This window comes from Salvelinus alpinus, chromosome 4 (genome assembly GCF_045679555.1).
Source record: "Salvelinus alpinus chromosome 4, SLU_Salpinus.1, whole genome shotgun sequence".
Classification (NCBI taxonomy): Eukaryota; Metazoa; Chordata; class Actinopteri; order Salmoniformes; family Salmonidae; genus Salvelinus; species Salvelinus alpinus.
This window is the reverse complement of record NC_092089.1, coordinates 2,039,486-2,056,943: the sequence shown is the minus strand read 5'-3', so window position 1 is coordinate 2,056,943 and position 17,458 is coordinate 2,039,486. Positions and strand designations below refer to the sequence as shown.

The window sequence follows — 17,458 nt, the reverse complement described above, 5'->3', positions numbered from 1 at the left end:
CAGTGCGTTTGATTTGTAATCAATGAGTTTCCCAGACAGACTTGTTTCACATGTTCTATTTATTAGACTGTCAGTGTGGTCACAGGAGAGTTCCCTGGACAGCCAGGGACCCACAGTCACAGCAGACATCAATGTATTACATCATTAACGTATTGCATCATCATGGGCCATTTATAGCTCTAATGTCTAATCTGGCCTTCATGGGAGTAAAACACACTGGTTGAGTTTCAATAGTCTGAAGCGCGGTCCTCTCCTTGCCTCATCTCCTTGCCTCCCCTCCTTAGTCTGCACTGATCTGAAAACTCATGATAGATGAGAACAATATGTCCTTTTATGTCAGTGAAGTAGACTGTTGAGATGCAGGCACAGTGACATTACAGTAAGGAATCAGAGAGCACAGTGGTAAATCTCCATCACAGTGAGTTGGGACCGAGCTGGGTAAGGCAATAGACAGTGGTGGAAAAAGTACTCAATTGTCATACTTGAGTAAAAGTGAAGATGACTTAATAGAAAATGACTTAAGTAAAAGTCTAAAAGTATCTGGTTTTAAATGTCCTTAAGTACAGTGGTGGAAAAAGTACTCAATTGTCATACTTGAGTAAAAGTGAAGATAATAGAAAATGACTTTAGTAAAAGTCTAAAAGTATCTGGTTTTAAATGTCCTTAAGTACAGTGGTGGAAAAAGTACTCAACTGTTGTAAAAAAGTAAATTCATTTACAAACGTAGTATTTTATTTTTGTGAGTCCGCCAGATCAGAGGCAGTAGGGATTACAACGCGTTATATTGATAGGTGTGTGAATTGGACCATATTACTGTCCTGCCTGAGCATCAAAAATGTAACTTGTACTTTTGGGTGTCAGGGAAAATCTATGGAGTAAAAAGTACATACTTTTATTTAGGAACGTAGTGGAGTAAAAGTAAAAGTTGTCAAAAATATAAATAGAAAAGTAAAGTACAGATACCCCCCAAAAACTACTTAAGTAGTATTTTAAAGTATTTTTACTTAAGTACTTTACACCACCGGCAACAGGAATAGTAATCTCCTGGCTCTGGGCTCAGCTTGGCGTCACATACAAAAGGCAAGGGTGGAGTGGAACTAGGCAAACATAAACAGGTTAGATGGGAGGGGTGTGGGAGTGATTCAGCATTTGACTAACTACATGTAACTTTTATGTCGGACACTATGCTGTTGATATACAGTATAATCTGTATAGTAATCTGATTGGTTAGCAGTGCTTTATATTTGCCATAACATGTAAACATCTGAGTGTAGCTGGCACTACTAACTTCATGCAGGAGGCTTCCTAATACAATGTTCTAGTATTGGATTGTAAAATTATAGAAAGTATAAAGAAATAAAATGTAATATAACGTTTTTAGACAGACAGTATAAAATAAAATATATACATATAGTATCTAGAGAGAGTAGTGCACTATGCACATTCCTCTCTCTCTCTCTCTCACACATACACACACGCATTCACAAGCACTTACACACATACATAAATGCATGCAAGTCATGAAGAAAGGTTCAGATCAATAATTAGTACTAAACGCAGCTCTACTTCTAACAGACGTCTCCTGAAGTGGTTGTAACATCTTAGAACGTCTCTGGAAAGCTTTTTAAAAATACTATGTGCAATATAAAGACAGAGCTGCTGTTTGGCTGAGGCAAAGCTCTGATATAAAATACATTTCTGCTCTCATGCATATACACTGTATATACCACAAAACTCACACAGGGAACACAGATCAGAGCTGGTGGCCAGGACATTCCCCCACATGTCCGTTGGGGGGGGGGGGGGGGGGTGCATGCATGCATGTGTGTGTGTGTTGTGTGATATTGTGGTGCAGGAGTGTCAAACTTTCGGCACAGTTTAATATAGAGAGCCATGTCTTATATATATATATATTAAAAAAAAGGAAATATAACCACTTTTCACTGTGGCCCTCCAGATCTGGGTGAAACCCCACTGTGGCCCTCCAGATCTGGGTGAAGCCCCACTGTGGCCCTCCAGATCTGGGTGAAACCCCACTGTGGCCCTCCAGATCTGGGTGAAACCCCACTGTGGCCCTCCAGATCTGGGTGAAACCCCAATGTGGCCCACCAGATCTGGGTGAAACCCCACTGCGGCCCTTAGGGTAAAATGAGTTTGACACCCCTGGTATAGTGTGTGGGTAGTGAGTGTCAGTGTGTGGATCTTTGAGCCTTCTACAGCATATTTAGGTCCAGGTAGTGCCGTCCCTGCTTGGTCAGGAGAGGGGGGAAGGGCATCAGAGCATCACCGCTGCTGGACTGACCAATCATACTGCTCAGTACAGGCAATGCCTCCATAGGACTCTACAGAGAGAGGAAGAGAGGCAGGGAGAGAGGGGAAGTGAAAAGAGAGAAAACGTCAGTACAAGGAAAGGAGTCTATGTGGTTTGAAGGTTTCCTTGTCCCAGCACCAGAGGATTCCATCACCTAGTCCACCACCTCCCCACCTGACACTAGTACAGCAGTGATAACACTATCTAGCACACTACAGCGCCCCAGGGAGGAAAGGGGAACACACCTTGGAAGTGCTGAGTCAGACAGCACCAGGTAGAAATTGACCATATAGAACAGGTACGGTTCTAGGTTCCACCAGAGAATGTGGTTAGAGCGTTGGGCCAGTAACCAAAGTGGTTGCTAGGTCGAATCCCCGAGCTGACAAGGTAAAAATCTGTCGTTCTGCCCCTGAACAAGGTGGTTAACTCACTGTTCCTTGGCCATCATTGTAAATAAGAATTTGTTCTTAACTGACTTGCCTAGTTATATAAAAAAAAAATCTGATCCTAGATCTGAGGTTAGGATTGGGTGTGTGGTGTATTCTGATCCTAGAGGTTAGGATTGAGTTTGTGGGGTAATCTGATCCTAGATCTGAGGTTAGGATTTGATGTGTGGGATAATCTGATCCTTGGGTTTGTGGGGTAATCTGATCTGCACTGTAAAAATATAGATGTCAAGAAGGAAATCAGCTGGAATAGGATTGTGAGTTTTCTCAACAAAAATGTTGTAACAAACTCACAAACCTATTGCAGCTGGTTGCCACAGATCTAGGATCAGATTATCCAACACACCCAATCCTAACCACAGATCTAGGATCAGATTACCCCCCCCCCCCCCACACACACACACACACACACACACACACACACACACACACACACACACACACACACACACACACACACACACACACACACACACACACACACACACACACACACACACACACACACACACACACACACACACATAATCCAAATGTGAACCATCAGGGGGTAGAAGACATCTGATCCTGGACCAGTGGTTGGGGAGGAACTTCTACTCAGTGTCCCGATCAACACAACATTCTCTGGTGGAACCATCATCTTTTTTTACAGTGTGTGGTTTGGGGCATTGAAATCCCCCCTAGCTAGACTCCGTGACCCCCTAGTAACCCGGGATCTCAAACCACACCCACAACCACATTGTCCCGGAGACGAAGGAAAGGAGAAACACGCCCCATGACCCTGTCAGCCAATCCTTACCTTCCGCCTGCCTAGGACACACCTCTTAAATACACAGCCACTCTTTGGGCTGCGTGAGCAGGGTCCGGGAGGGATCGTGATCGTGCATGTTAGCATGAGCGTGCACAAGGCCATCCTCAGTAGCGTACTATAGTGTTGAGGGGGACAGAGACACAGGGGACTGAGACAGGCTGGGCTGTGTGTTCAGAAGAGTCAGCCTTTACAAGATGCTTACTGCTGATTTATCTACAGTATATAGTATCACCTCCATTTACAAACTAGTGTTCATTAGCACAGGCTGAACTCACTGGCTATTTCCTAGAGTATGTATCAGTGAGGAGCAGCCTCTTGTAAATCAAGTCCATGCAGGCAGTGGAGATCCACCCAACAGAATGCCTGTGGGTGTTTGTGAGGGAGGGAACAGAACAGGGAGGGTAGACCTGACTAACTTGTTTGATAGCCTCCAGGCAAACACAGTGGATACCTGACAGTATAGTACACTCCTCCATTAGCAGATTTGAATACATCCTTTGGATCAACCGTGAGACATGAGAGGACACGGCAACACATACTATACCGGTCACATTGCACACACACACACTTCTCTAACACACATGAACGTACACACAGTCTTGTATATCTAACCGTGTGGGGACACACAATTCAGTCTCATTCAAAATCCTATTTTTCCTAACCCCTAAACCTATCCTAACCTTAACCCTAACCTTAACGCCAAAACCTAACCCCTAACCCTAAAACTAACCCTAGCTCCTAAACCTAAACCTAATTCTAACCTTAACACTAATTCCAACCTTAACCATAAACCTCCTAGAAATAGCATTTCACCTTGTGGGGACTAACAACATGTTTGTTTACTATTCTTGCGGGAACTTCTCTTCCCCACAAGTATAGTTAAACACGTCCAAGTGCACACACGCGCACGCACACACACACACACACACACACACACACACACACACACACACACACACACACACACACACACACACACACACACACACACACACACACACACACACACACACACACACACACACACACACACACGCACAGTTTACCTGGTATCCCTGAATGGTGTTGAGCAGTTCTTTATAGGCGAGGCCATGCATACGGACCACTCCCCCAGGGGAGGGCAGGGGGGTGGGGGAGGGGTAGTACCCTATAGTGTTGGGAGAACCTGGGGGACTGGAGAGAGGGAGGGGGAGGAGAGAGGAGAGAGTGAGAAGAGAGGAGAGAGGGGGAGAAGAGAGGAGAGAGAGGGTGAGGAGAGAGAGAGGGTGAGAAGAGAGGAGAGAGAGGGGGTGAAGAGAGGAGAGAGAGAGGGAGAAGAGAGTAGGAAGAGAGGAGAGAGGGTGATAAGAGAGGAGAGAGTGAGAAGAGAGGAGAGAGGGGGAGAGGGTGAGGAGAGAGAGGGTGAGAAGAGAGGAGAGAGAGGGAGAAGAGAGTGCGAAGAGAGGAGAGAGAGAGGGAGAAGAGAGGAGAGAGCGAGGGAGAAGAGAGTGAGAAGGGAGGAGAGAGAGAGGGTGAAGAGAGGAGAGAGAGGGAGAAGAGAGTGAGAAGAGAGGAGAGAGGGGGTGAGAAGGGAGGGAGAAGAGAGGAGAGAGAGGGTGAGAAGAGAGGGAGGAGAGAGGAGAGAGAGGGTGAGAAGAGAGGGAGGAGAGAGGAGAGAGAGGGTGAGAAGAGAGGGAGGAGAGAGGAGAGAGAGGGTGAGAAGAGAGGGAGGAGAGAGGAGAGAGAGGGTGAGAAGAGAGGGAGGAGAGAGGAGAGAGAGGGTGAGAAGAGAGGGAGAAGAGAGGAGAGGGTGAGAAGAGAGGGAGAAGAGAGGAGAGAGAGGGTGAGAAGAGAGGGAGAAGAGGGGGAGAAGAGAGGAGAGAGAGGGTGAGAAGAGAGGGAGAAGAGAGGAGAGAGAGGGTGAGTAGAGAGGGAGGAGAGAGGAGAGAGAGAGAGGTGGGGAGATATAAGGAGTGAGTTGGAAAGGCCATAACAAACAGAGCATTATACATCCTGAAATGCCATGAGGTGTGTGTGCTTAGATTCATACAGTAAATATCCATTAAGGAAAAACCACACGATTTCACATGTGGAAAATCATGTGAAAATTTGTTTTTTGTAACACTTCATGTGTTTTCACTTGTAGTTTCATGTTATCACATGTTGCTTTACATGTTGTCACATTATCACATTAACTTCATATAAGATCACATGAAAACGTGTTTTTGGAAAACGTCACGTGTTCACATGTGAACTCCATGTGGTTTTTCCGTCAGGGATATCACATCCAAATTAACTTCAATGCTGGGGGGGAGGGGAGGGGAGGGACGGGGAGGAGGGGAGGGGAGGAGGGGAGGGGAGGAGGGGAGGGGAGAGAAAGGTCATTGTGGTCTTAGTGCTGTTTGCTCTTCCTTCTGATACCACACAACTGTTCAGTCATTAACTACCCTTGTGTATGTCCCCTCCCTCCCAGCCCCCAAGGCACTTACAGTATATGACTGGATGGTTTATGGGGCTAACAGTTCTTATCTGGGGCACTGATATCATTAACTACCCTTGTGTATGTCCTTCCCCACAACCCATAATAGTCCTTACCTGGGATAGTATGCAGTGTAGTTCATGTAGAGCTGAGTGCTAGCTGGGTAGTAGCCGTGTCCAGGTCCTAGGGGGCGGGGACTCAGCAGCACCTGCCCAATGGGAGGGAAGAGGCCGGCAGCCTCAGCTGGCAGGATGGAAGGGACGGGTGGGAAGGAGTAGGAGGGAGGAGACAGACCTGGGGAGGGGGGATTGGGGGTGGGGGGGTAGTTAGACAACACGCCAAGGAAAGGACACGGAAAGGACACATGCCCAACACGGAACACAGAGAACTACAGATCCCCTGGTCCCCTCTAAAGATGGCTGCTGTGAGCAGACTACAGTGTGCTTCCCAGTCGTCTACAATGGCTATGTGACATGGTCCGGTCGTAGTTTGTTTCTAGGAGAGGCTTCTGCAACAACGACCCTCCTCAATGAAAACCTTTAGTTTCTACAGACGTGTGTTTGGGCTTGACTCCTGACCCCACTAATGACCTCACTATTATATCACCATGACTGTTTTACATTTGAGTCCTTACAGTGTTGAGTGCACACATTTTCATACTGGTCCCCGGTCGGAATCAAAACCCACAACCCTGGAATTGCAAGTGCCATATTCTACCAACTGAGCTACACGGGACTACACACCAGAGCTCAATGACTAGACATCCCCATCACTACACACCAGAGCTCAATGACTAGACATCCCCATCACTACACACCAGAGCTCAATGACTAGATACCACCATCACTACACACCAGAGCTCAATGACTAGACATCACCATCACTACACACCCGAGCTCAATGACTAGACATCCCCATCACTACACACCCGAGCTCAATGACTAGACATCCCCATCACTACACACCCGAGCTCAATGACTAGACATCCCCATCACTACACACCAGAGCTCAATGACTAGACATCCCCATCACTACACACCAGAGCTCAATGACTAGACATCCCCATCACTACACACCAGAGCTCAATGACTAGACATCACCATCACTACACACCAGAGCTCAATGACTAGACATCCCCATCACTACACACCAGAGCTCAATGACTAGACTTCACCATCACTACACACCAGAGCTCAATGACTAGACATCACCATCACTACACACCAGAGCTCAATGACTAGACATCACCATCACTACACACCAGAACTCAATGACTAGACATCACCATCACTACACACCCGAGCTCAATGACTAGACATCACCATCACTACACACCAGAGCTCAATGACTAGACATCACCATCACTACACACCAGAGCTCAATGACTAGACATCCCCATCACTACACACCAGAGCTCAATGACTAGACATCCCCATCACTACACACCAGAGCTCAATGACTAGACATCACCATCACTACACACCAGAGCTCAAAGACTAGACATCCCCATCACTCCACACCAGAGCTCAATGACTAGACATCACCATCACTACACACCAGAGCTCAATGACTAGACATCCCCATCACTACACACCCGAGCTCAATGACTAGACATCCCCATCACTACACACCAGAGCTCAATGACTAGACATCCCCATCACTACACACCAGAGCTCAATGACTAGACATCCCCATCACTACACTCCAGAGCTCAATGACTAGACATCACCATCACTACACACCAGAGCTCAATGACTAGATATCACCATCACTACACACCAGAGCTCAATGACTAGACATCCCCATCACTACACACCAGAGCTCAATGACTAGACATCCCCATCACTACACACCAGAGCTCAATGACTAGACATCACCATCACTACACACCAGAGCTCAATGACTAGACATCTCCATCACTACACACCAGAGCTCAATGACTAGACATCACCATCACTACACACCAGAACTCAATGACTAGACATCCCCATCACTACACACCAGAGCTCAATGACTAGACATCCCCATCACTACACACCAGAGCTCAATGACTAGACATCCCCATCACTACACACCAGAGCTCAATGACTAGACATCACCATCACTACACACCAGAGCTCAATGACTAGACATCTCCATCACTACACACCAGAGCTCAATGACTAGACATCACCATCACTACACACCAGAACTCAATGACTAGACATCCCCATCACTACACACCAGAGCTCAATGACTAGACATCCCCATCACTACACACCAGAGCTCAATGACTAGACATCCCCATCACTACACACCAGAGCTCAATGACTAGACATCCCCATCACTACACACCAGAGCTCAACTCCACCCACCTCTCCCACAGCCCCCCTGATTGAACACACTCCGACTGGAAGACTCAAATCAATCCTGAGTCTCTACTTTCAAGTCACTTTTGTAATATTGCTTACACACCTATCCAATGCTTCCAGTACATTGGGATCCATTTGGAATTGGGCAAGAGGCCTCACACATGCCAAGCACACATAAACCATTGGAACACCCTGTTTTTAATCAGAGTGTGAAGAAGATGTTTACATTGAACAGTCAGTGAAATACAGATTTCTCCCCGCATGCAAATTCACCAAAATCACACAGAATTTTCCAAAACCACAAGGGGTAACACACACACTCACACACACTCACACCCCAGGTTCTTACCCCTCTGGTCAGGTCAGACGCTCCTGCCCTCCCAGAGTTCTAGATCAGAGAGAACCCAGACAGAAAAGAAGACAGGGGGCAGGATTTAACCTCTGACCTCTATCCCCTCACCCTTTCCTGCCCCCTGGTCTGTGGCAGCCCACCTACCCTGCGGTCCCGAAGCGCCCAGCTCCCAGCAGCACTTACGTCTGGACTTACATGGCGGCGGGCTGAGCCCTGTCCCATTCCTGGTCCGGGTGTGTGTGTGAATGTGTGTGTGTGAGAGGGAGCCTCCCATCAACACCAGACCCATCTCTTCAGCGCTACAGGGGAACACCTCCACATAGCGGCTGTTAACCCCTCGCTTGCCAGCCTGGCCCGGACCAGACATCACCTGCTTGTGGACCCGCTGGGAGGCAGAGAAAGCCCGCTCCGCTGAACGCATCTGGATGAAACAGTCCCCTGACGGACGACCCTATGGAGATACACACACAAACAAGGGTAATTCTAGTATCAGTATGTATAGTGTGTGTGTGTGTGTGTGCGTGCGTGAGCAGGCTTATATGGTGTGTACCTGTTGGTTGACCACCATGTGTACTCCGTGTGGTCTGATGTCATGTGTGTATTCTCCTAGGAAGGCCAGTATGTCCTCTATGGTGGCGGTGTAGGGCAGCCCCCTCAGCCTGAGGCAGTCCCTCACGCCACCAGGAGAGGGCAACAGAGACACAGAGGGCAACATTGACACCAGGGGGGCTGGAGCCACGGGGATCAGAGGGGCTGACGAGTACCTGTTCAACACCTACACACACAGAGAGAGTTATACGGTTAGATGGTTATAAGTGCTGGTTCAGCAACAACATACACACATAAACAAGCATATTCTCTCTGGAGTTCCTGGTTTTACTCTGGCAGGGGTATTCCGATTAAGTATGTGTAGGTGTGTGTGTGTCTGTATTGAAAAGGTGTGTGTGTGTTTGTGTGTTGACAGTAGAGATCTGGCTGTTTGCCAACAGGATATCACAATGTTTACCGTCCTGGAGAGGAACTGTAACCCAGCCCCCTCAGGGTCACTCACTCTGACCTCTTGACCTCTCACCTTCAGACATCTAAAACCACTAGAACATTTAAACCTGTACTGTGTAGGAGTCTAAAACCACTAGAACATATAAACCTGTACTGTGTAGGAGTCTAAAACCACTAGAACATTTAAACCTGTACTGTGTAGGTGTCTAAAACCACTAGAACATTTAAACCTGTACTGTGTAGGAGTCTAAAACCACTAGAACATATAAACCTGTACTGTGTAGGAGTCTAAAACCACTAGAACATATAAACCTGTACTGTGTAGGAGTCTAAAACCACTAGAACATTTAAACCTGTACTGTGTAGGAGTCTAAAACCACTAGAACATGTAAACCTGTACTGTGTAGGAGTCTAAAACCACTAGAACATTTAAACCTGTACTGTGTAGGAGTCTAAAACCACTAGAACATATACACCTGTACTGTGTAGGAGTCTAAAACCACTAGAACATTTAAACCTGTACTGTGTAGGAGTCTAAAACCACTAGAACATATAAACCTGTACTGTGTAGGAGTCTAAAACCACTAGAACATTTAAACCTGTACTGTGTAGGAGTCTAAAACCACTAGAACATTTAAACCTGTACTGTCTAGGAGTCTAAAACCACTAGAACATTTAAACCTGTACTGTGTAGGAGTCTAAAACCACTAGAACATTTAAACCTGTACTGTGTAGGAGTCTAAAACCACTAGAACATTTAAACCTGTACTGTCTAGGAGTCTAAAACCACTAGAACATATAAACCTGTACTGTGTAGGAGTCTAAAACCACTAGAACATATAAACCTGTACTGTGTTGGAGTCTAAGTGCATGGGAATGTTACTACACTGAGAGCTGAAACACCTGCTTATCAATGAATAGGTCTATTAAGACTGTGAGAGGTGAGGTGAGGTGTGTGCGTGTGTGTGTGTGTGTGTGTGTGTGTGTGTGTGTGTGTGTGTGTGTGTGTGTGTGTGTGTGTGTGTGTGTGTGTGTGTGTGTGTGTGTGTGTGTGTGTGTGTGTGTGTGTGTGTGTGTGTGTGTGTGTGTGTGTGTGTGTGTGTGTGTGTGTGTGTGTGTGTGTGTGTGTGTGTGTATTAGGAGGGTAATCTTTCACAGACCAGAGCATTTAAGTGTTTACTCAACAGACCTCCCATTAACCAGAACGCCAGGCGATGAGGAGGATAGCACACACACACACACACACACACACACACACACACACACACACACACACACACACACACACACACACACACACACACACACACACACACACACACACACACACACACACACAGCCACACACACAGCCACACACACACACAGCCACAAACAGCCACACGCACAGCCACACACAGCCACACACACACACACTCGCTCATCCAGTTGTTAATTAGAGTAAATACCCGTGTTCTATTGAAGCTCTGTGTCACACCCTTAAACCTTTAAATCCTCTGCTTAGGTTTCCTGCAGAAACCCCCACTAGGACTATACCGACACACACACACACACACACACACACACACACACACACACACACACACACACACACACACACACACACACACACACACACACACACACACACACACATGCACGCTCACTCCCTCTCTCTTTCTACCTGTTGCACCTTAGCAGACAGACAAACACACCCTTCCCCCAAAACACAGATACACACGTTTCACCTCAACAGACAGACGCACACACCTGCTCCAACACACAGATATACCTGTCGCACCTTAACAGACAGACAAACCCTCCCCCTCTTCATACCTGTTGCACCTCAGCGGCGGTGCTCTTGAACAGCTCAATGTATCTCTTTCCCAGGATGTCTTTGTGCTTCCTGAGAGCGCACTGAGCATGCTCCTCACTGGCGAATAGGACAAAGGCGTCGCCTGTCGGCCTTCCATCAGGGAAACGCACAAATAGGATGCCATTATTGTCACCACTGACAGGACACGCCTCTTTAGGCCCCTCCCCCTGGGAGAAGAAGGCCAGCACCTGGTCAGGTGTGGCGGTGAAGGGAAGACCTCTCATCCTGACAATCACCTGGTCCTCACGAGACAGAAACAACGCCACCTCACTGGAGGTACCGCCTGCTATCTTAAGGAAGTCCTCTCCTGTTGCCTTGTACACCTGCAGCAGAAAAGACATGGCATTAACTCCTGCTCTTTGGGCTCCAGCTGTTACTGACAGGTTACGTTTACTTATTTACTGGTGTTGTTAGTATCTGAGCAAGACCATAGATAGAGTTAGTAAAAGGTTGATAATAGGTTATTAACAGGTCACCTCTATGTATCGTTGGTTAGTGGTAGGGTTAGTAAAAGGTTGATAATAGGTTATTAACAGGTTACCTCTACGTATGTATCGTTGGTTAGTGTTAGGGTTAGTAAAAGGTTGATTATAGGTTATTAACAGGTTACCTCTATGTACCGTTGGTTAGTGTTAGGGTTAGTAATAGGTTGATTATAGGTTATTAACAGGTTACCTCTATGTACAGTTGGTTAGGGTCAGTAATAGGTTATTGACAGGTTATGTCTATGTACCATTGGTTAGGGTTAGTAATAGGTTGTTAATAGGTTATTAACAGATTACCTCTATGTATCGTTGGTTAAGGTGAGGGTTAGTAATAGGTTGTTAATAGGTTATTAACAGATGACCTCTATGTATCGTTGGTTAGGGTGAGGGTTAATAATAGGTTGATAATAGGTTATTAACAGATGACCTCTATGTATCGATGGTTAGGGTTAGTAATAGGTTGTTAATAGGTTATTAACAGATGACCTCTATGTATCGTTGGTTAGGGTGAGGGTTAATAATAGGTTGATAGTAGGTTATTAACAGATGACCTCTATGTATCGTTGGTTAGGGTGAGGGTTAGTAATAGGTTGATAATAGGTTATTAACAGATGACCTCTATGTATCTGTTGCCCATGTGGTGTTTGTGTCTCTGCAGGGCCATGTCTCTGTGCTCTTCACTGATGAAGCGGACCATAGCCTCTCCGTTCCTCCGACCCTGGGCGTTCAGACACAACGCAGCACCACCTCTGGACAACACACAGCATTACAGCTATTAAAACTATTTCAATACACTACACACCATCATAACAGCAACGAGTCAAACACAACACACCACTAGACACTGAACACACATACTTGGCAATGTTGAGCCCTCTGAAGAAGCGAGCGATGTCCTGGTCAGATGACTGCCACGGCAACCCCCTTGCTCTGATCACTGTGTTGTCACACACACGCTCCATCTTACTGCTACACACACGCGCGCACACGGACACACACACACACACACACACACCAGTTAGCATCAAATCACTCACCCGCTCCATCCAACTATGTAAGAACACCAATGAATAGTATCATATCATCTACCTTACTGCTAATCTATCTTAACGAGTCTAGTTACCAAGTGCCGCTTTCAAACTTCTCAGTGACTCTCTCTGGGTTTGAGAATGTGTGACCTACAACAAACAGAAGACCAGAGCAGAAGTCAAAGATAAGCAACAACGACAACATTGTGAGAAAAGTCAGAGTTTGTGTAAGTTAGTGTGTCACTCACATAAGGGTTCCAATAGCAGGGCTAGGACGATGTTGGCCATGGTCTGGACCTGCAGTGCTGCTGTGACCGGTGACAACATGGCCGTCGGATCCAACACAGCCGTTGGATCCAGTACGGCCGGCGGCTCCAATATGGCTACTGGCTCCACAGTTACACTGAGAGCTGAGGAGACCGTGGTCAAGGAGAAAACTACAGGAGAGGAGCAAGCAAGGTGTGTGTGTGCATGTGTGTGTGGGTTAGTCCTGCTTCCTGGTAGGTGTGTAGGGCTGGTCCTGTTGGCTCAACACACAGCATGTTCCTCTTGGAGCTACAGTGAGACACGTCAATTGTGTCTCTATTTGCATTTCAAAACCTCTACTCCCACAGCCAACACCCTGAGGCCTGCAGACGCCTCCCCCATGGGAGTGTGTCAGTATCACACACTCTCTCGTGCTCTCTCTCTCTCACAACCATGCACGCGCGATCACACACACACACATGCACTAACGGCATGAAGCTACACTACAGAAGCAGGGTTCATGCAAAGCTGTAAAATGAACCAAGTGTCATTGCTGTGAGTGTCATTGCTGTGAGTGTCATTGCTGTGAGTGTCATTGCTGTGAGTGTCTTTGCTGTGAGTGTCATTGCTGTGAGTGTCTTTGCTGTGAGTGTCTTTGCTGTGAGTGTCATTGCTGTGAGTGTCATTGCTGTGAGTGTCTTTGCTGTGAGTATCTTTGCTGTGAGTGTCATTGCTGTGAGTATCTTTGCTGTGAGTGTCATTGATGTGAGTGTCATTGCTGTGAGTGTCATTGCTGTGAGTGTCATTGCTGTGAGTGTCATTGCTGTGAGTGTCTTTGCTGTGAGTGTCATTGCTGTGAGTGTCATTGCTGTGAGTATCTTTGCTGTGAGTGTCATTGCTGTGAGTATCTTTGCTGTGAGTGTCATTGCTGTGAGTGTCATTGCTGTGAGTGTCTTTGCTGTGAGTGTCATTGCTGTGAGTGTCTTTTCTGTGAGTGTCATTGCTGTGAGTGTCATTGCTCTGAGTGTCATTGCTGTGAGTGTCTTTGCTGTGAGTGTCATTGCTGTGAGTGGCATTGCTGTGAGTGTCATTGCTGTGAGTGTCATTGCTGTGAGTGTCATTGCTGTGAGTGTCATTGCTGTGAGTGTCATTGCTGTGAGTGTCATTGCTGTGTTTCTCAGTTGTAAGGATACATTCTGCCATGTACTGCACCTCCAGGCTCTTGGTGTCTGCAGAGGGGAAGTGCTTCCTGAACTCTTTCTTCAGGTCAAAAAAGGAGTTGAAACATTCTGGCAGTGCCAGGTTCTGCCGAGGAAGACAACTGCAGACATTACACACTGGGCACAGACGTCAATTCAACGTCTATTCCAAGTTGGTTCAACGTAATTCTATTGAAATGACGTGGAAACAACGTTGATTCAACCAGTGTGTGCCCAGTGGGTAAAGTCACATACATTAACCCAGGGGAATTGAATGTGGCATGTGCTTGGATCACCAGAGTTTGAGTCTTGCACGGACCAAATATACTGTAGTATGCCCCTTTAAAAACGTTCTGACCATATTATTATTGATTGAACAGTAGAGAGGAGGAAGAGAACATGTGCAACCTACCATTGACAGCTGTTAGGTGTTGGGTCGTATCAGGAGCTAGGCTGTCTGTTTACTACCCTCATTTACATATTTACTCATGTCAATAAAGTTAGGTTACCCATGGGTCTGTATAACATACTAGATGTGAGGGGGGGACTCAAGATGTAATAGGAGAACGGTGTGTGTGTGTGTGTGTGTGTGTGTGTGTGTGTGTGTGTGTGTGTGTGTGTGTGTGTGTGTGTGTGTGTGTGTGTGTGTGTGTGTGCGTGTGCGTGTGTGCGTGTGTGCGCGCGTTCATGTTCAAACAAAGCCAAGACAATATGTCAAGACAACCTCCCATTTCAACATCATGTAGAGCAGGATCTTGACAGAACAGCAGACATAACACATTTCTTTATGGTTCTGTGAACACCAAACGCTTCTGCTGGAGGTAATTGTGCTCCCCGCCCTGCCAGCCTGTACCCTTACCTTGCCCGCAGCTTCGGGGTGGAGAACCTGGCGAATGTGGAGCTGCCCGTCCGTACACACACACACTGACGTGCCCGCACCCAAGCTGTTCACCTCATTGGTCAATCTCAGATGGAACTGTTCAAAACATAGGAAGAGATCAGCTACAATGTAAACTCTTTAAATCAATATCAGATAATACATCTGTAATAAACAATTACAGAACAACTCACTGGTAATATTGAAAATCCACTAACATTTTATTGGTTGAAAGTGTGATCATTATTCTGGTAATGATGAATATCAATGCAGCCATTTATAATCTCATTATTCAGCAAGAGCCAAAACGTTGGCCACAGTACACAATTTCATCCAATGAGTTATAACTGTTTACTACTGACTAATAAACAACCTATTAATGCTGTTTATAGACTATTTAAACTGAGTCTACCTTAATGGAAAGTATTACCATGAAGACAAAATATTTACAAAAACATCCAAATATAGGCTTACAAATTACTGCTTGTGATAAAGTCCAACTTGAATGGCTTGTTGTTACTTTCGAGCGGCTGGAAACGATTTGTGGGGTGATGTCATCGATGTTTGTGTGTGTATGTCTGTCTATTGTCTTTTGTCTATGTATGGTTTATATTTTTGGTTTCAGAGAACAAGCACTTTAATTGGTACTAGTTGTATGAGCCTCATTATGCTAATTGGGGGGTCATTTGCATTACTAAGCTCTAAAGATCCACACCTCCTCATCACTCAATGGACTTTTATAAATGTCCCTCAGGCTGTCAAGTAAAATGCCATCAAATCTATAGGGATCGATGGTTCATTATTAGCCAATTATAATTAGATATCTCAGGATCAAGGCCTAAATAAACAATAAATTGTTATAAAACTCCAATCAATGCATCGGTGCCTCTGATTTCAAGTGAAGGAGGAATGGATGGCAAAGCAGAATATGATGAGGTCAAACATGTATTTCATAAAAAACCACGAGACAACAGATACTGTCTGTACCTGGTTTAGCGCGTGCTCCAAGCCTGTGACTGTAGAGACAGACTCCTCGCTGTCCTCTCTCTCCCCCAGACAATCTTCTGTAAGGTCCGAGTGCTCAGGCCGTATTAACACCTCATTCACCTTTCCCAACTGGACCAGAGAGAAAACACACACACTTCAGTACATTTAAAACAACAATGTGTACACTTAAATACACACTTTAATATGCATAATGGAGTAGCCGATTTATGGCTAACTTATGATCAGTTTTGTCATTAGACCTCATAATCAGAAGAAAGGTGGTCGTCTATTAAACCAAATAGGGCACATTGACGCAGAGAGCATTCTGGTTATGTTGGATGAATACTTTGTCTTTCTATAGATTACCTCATCTAGCTCCTCCTGAATTTTTTTTAATAGTCTTTATCATATTCTCTTAATAAAGAAAGGAAAATATTTTAAAGATGACCTTTTTGTTCTTCAAGTCCACGAGCTGCCACACCAACTGCTCGAGCTCCGTCTCGTCCGAACCCAAGAGGTCTCCGCTCGCGCCAGATGTGGTGGTGAACAACACCGCCAGGTAGTCTACCTGAGCCGTCATTTTCAGGATAAATACAAAAAGAACCTACTCTAATTACACCCAAAGTAATAGAAAATAACCTACAGCTACACCCCCAGAACAGTATAGAACCCAAAGAATCCAGCCACCCACACCCAGACACCTATGCGCAAAGGTGTGCTCAGCAACTCCAGATATTTTTAGTGGCTTCTTGATTGCTTGATAATCTATGCAAAATCTCCGGCACACCTCATCGCAGTGTAATGGCTGAATGTTCCCTTTTTTGTGATGCACCTACCTGTGTGCGATGCGGACCACGTGACCCAGGTAGCTACCTGCATGGGGCGTATTCATTACGCCGATTCTGTTGCAAAGCGCTTCTTAAACGGAGACGAAACGGAGAAGGACCTACCTGCATTTGTCCAATAGAAACTATTGTTTCCTCTGTTTACTCTCGTTTGGTTCTTAACCTGTAAACGGTTTATGTAATGAATATACCCCTTCTCTTTCTGAGT

At 45.9% G+C, this 17,458-nt stretch overlaps 1 protein-coding gene across 5 annotated transcripts; it reads right to left on the bottom strand.

The window, feature by feature from the left end:
* Positions 1 to 41: 41 nt before the first annotated feature.
* Positions 42 to 17,221, bottom strand: LOC139572712 (epithelial splicing regulatory protein 1-like). Of its 5 annotated transcripts, none has more exons than XM_071395420.1 (15): positions 16,854 to 17,221; positions 16,406 to 16,534; positions 15,401 to 15,517; positions 14,536 to 14,647; positions 13,345 to 13,506; positions 13,192 to 13,246; positions 12,927 to 13,037; positions 12,685 to 12,817; positions 11,544 to 11,906; positions 9,280 to 9,504; positions 8,913 to 9,180; positions 6,143 to 6,320; positions 4,615 to 4,741; positions 3,592 to 3,683; positions 42 to 2,340 (listed from the first exon to the last, which is right to left on the bottom strand). In XM_071395420.1, the coding sequence occupies exons 1-15, from the start codon at positions 16,983 to 16,985 to the stop codon at positions 2,214 to 2,216; spliced, it is 2,331 nt and encodes a 776-aa protein (XP_071251521.1). In that variant the 5' UTR covers positions 16,986 to 17,221; the 3' UTR covers positions 42 to 2,213. The 5 variants fall into 5 exon arrangements, with proteins under 5 accessions (XP_071251521.1, XP_071251516.1, XP_071251517.1 ...); XM_071395417.1 differs by having other exon boundaries at positions 2,204 to 2,342; positions 3,557 to 3,683; XM_071395419.1 differs by having other exon boundaries at positions 2,204 to 2,342; positions 3,557 to 3,683; positions 8,925 to 9,180.
* Between the last annotated feature and the right edge of the window lie 237 nt (positions 17,222 to 17,458).

Coding starts and splice junctions, on each gene's coding strand:
- LOC139572712 (XM_071395420.1), bottom strand. CDS start 16,985: ATGACGGCTCAGGTAGACTACCTGGCGGTGTTGTTCACCACCACATCT. Junction 13,038..13,191: donor AAGTTTGAAAGCGGCACTTG/GTAACTAGACTC, acceptor GCGTGTGTGTAG/CAGTAAGATGGAGCGTGTGT. Junction 12,818..12,926: donor AGAGGGCTCAACATTGCCAA/GTATGTGTGTTC, acceptor TGTGTTGTCCAG/AGGTGGTGCTGCGTTGTGTC.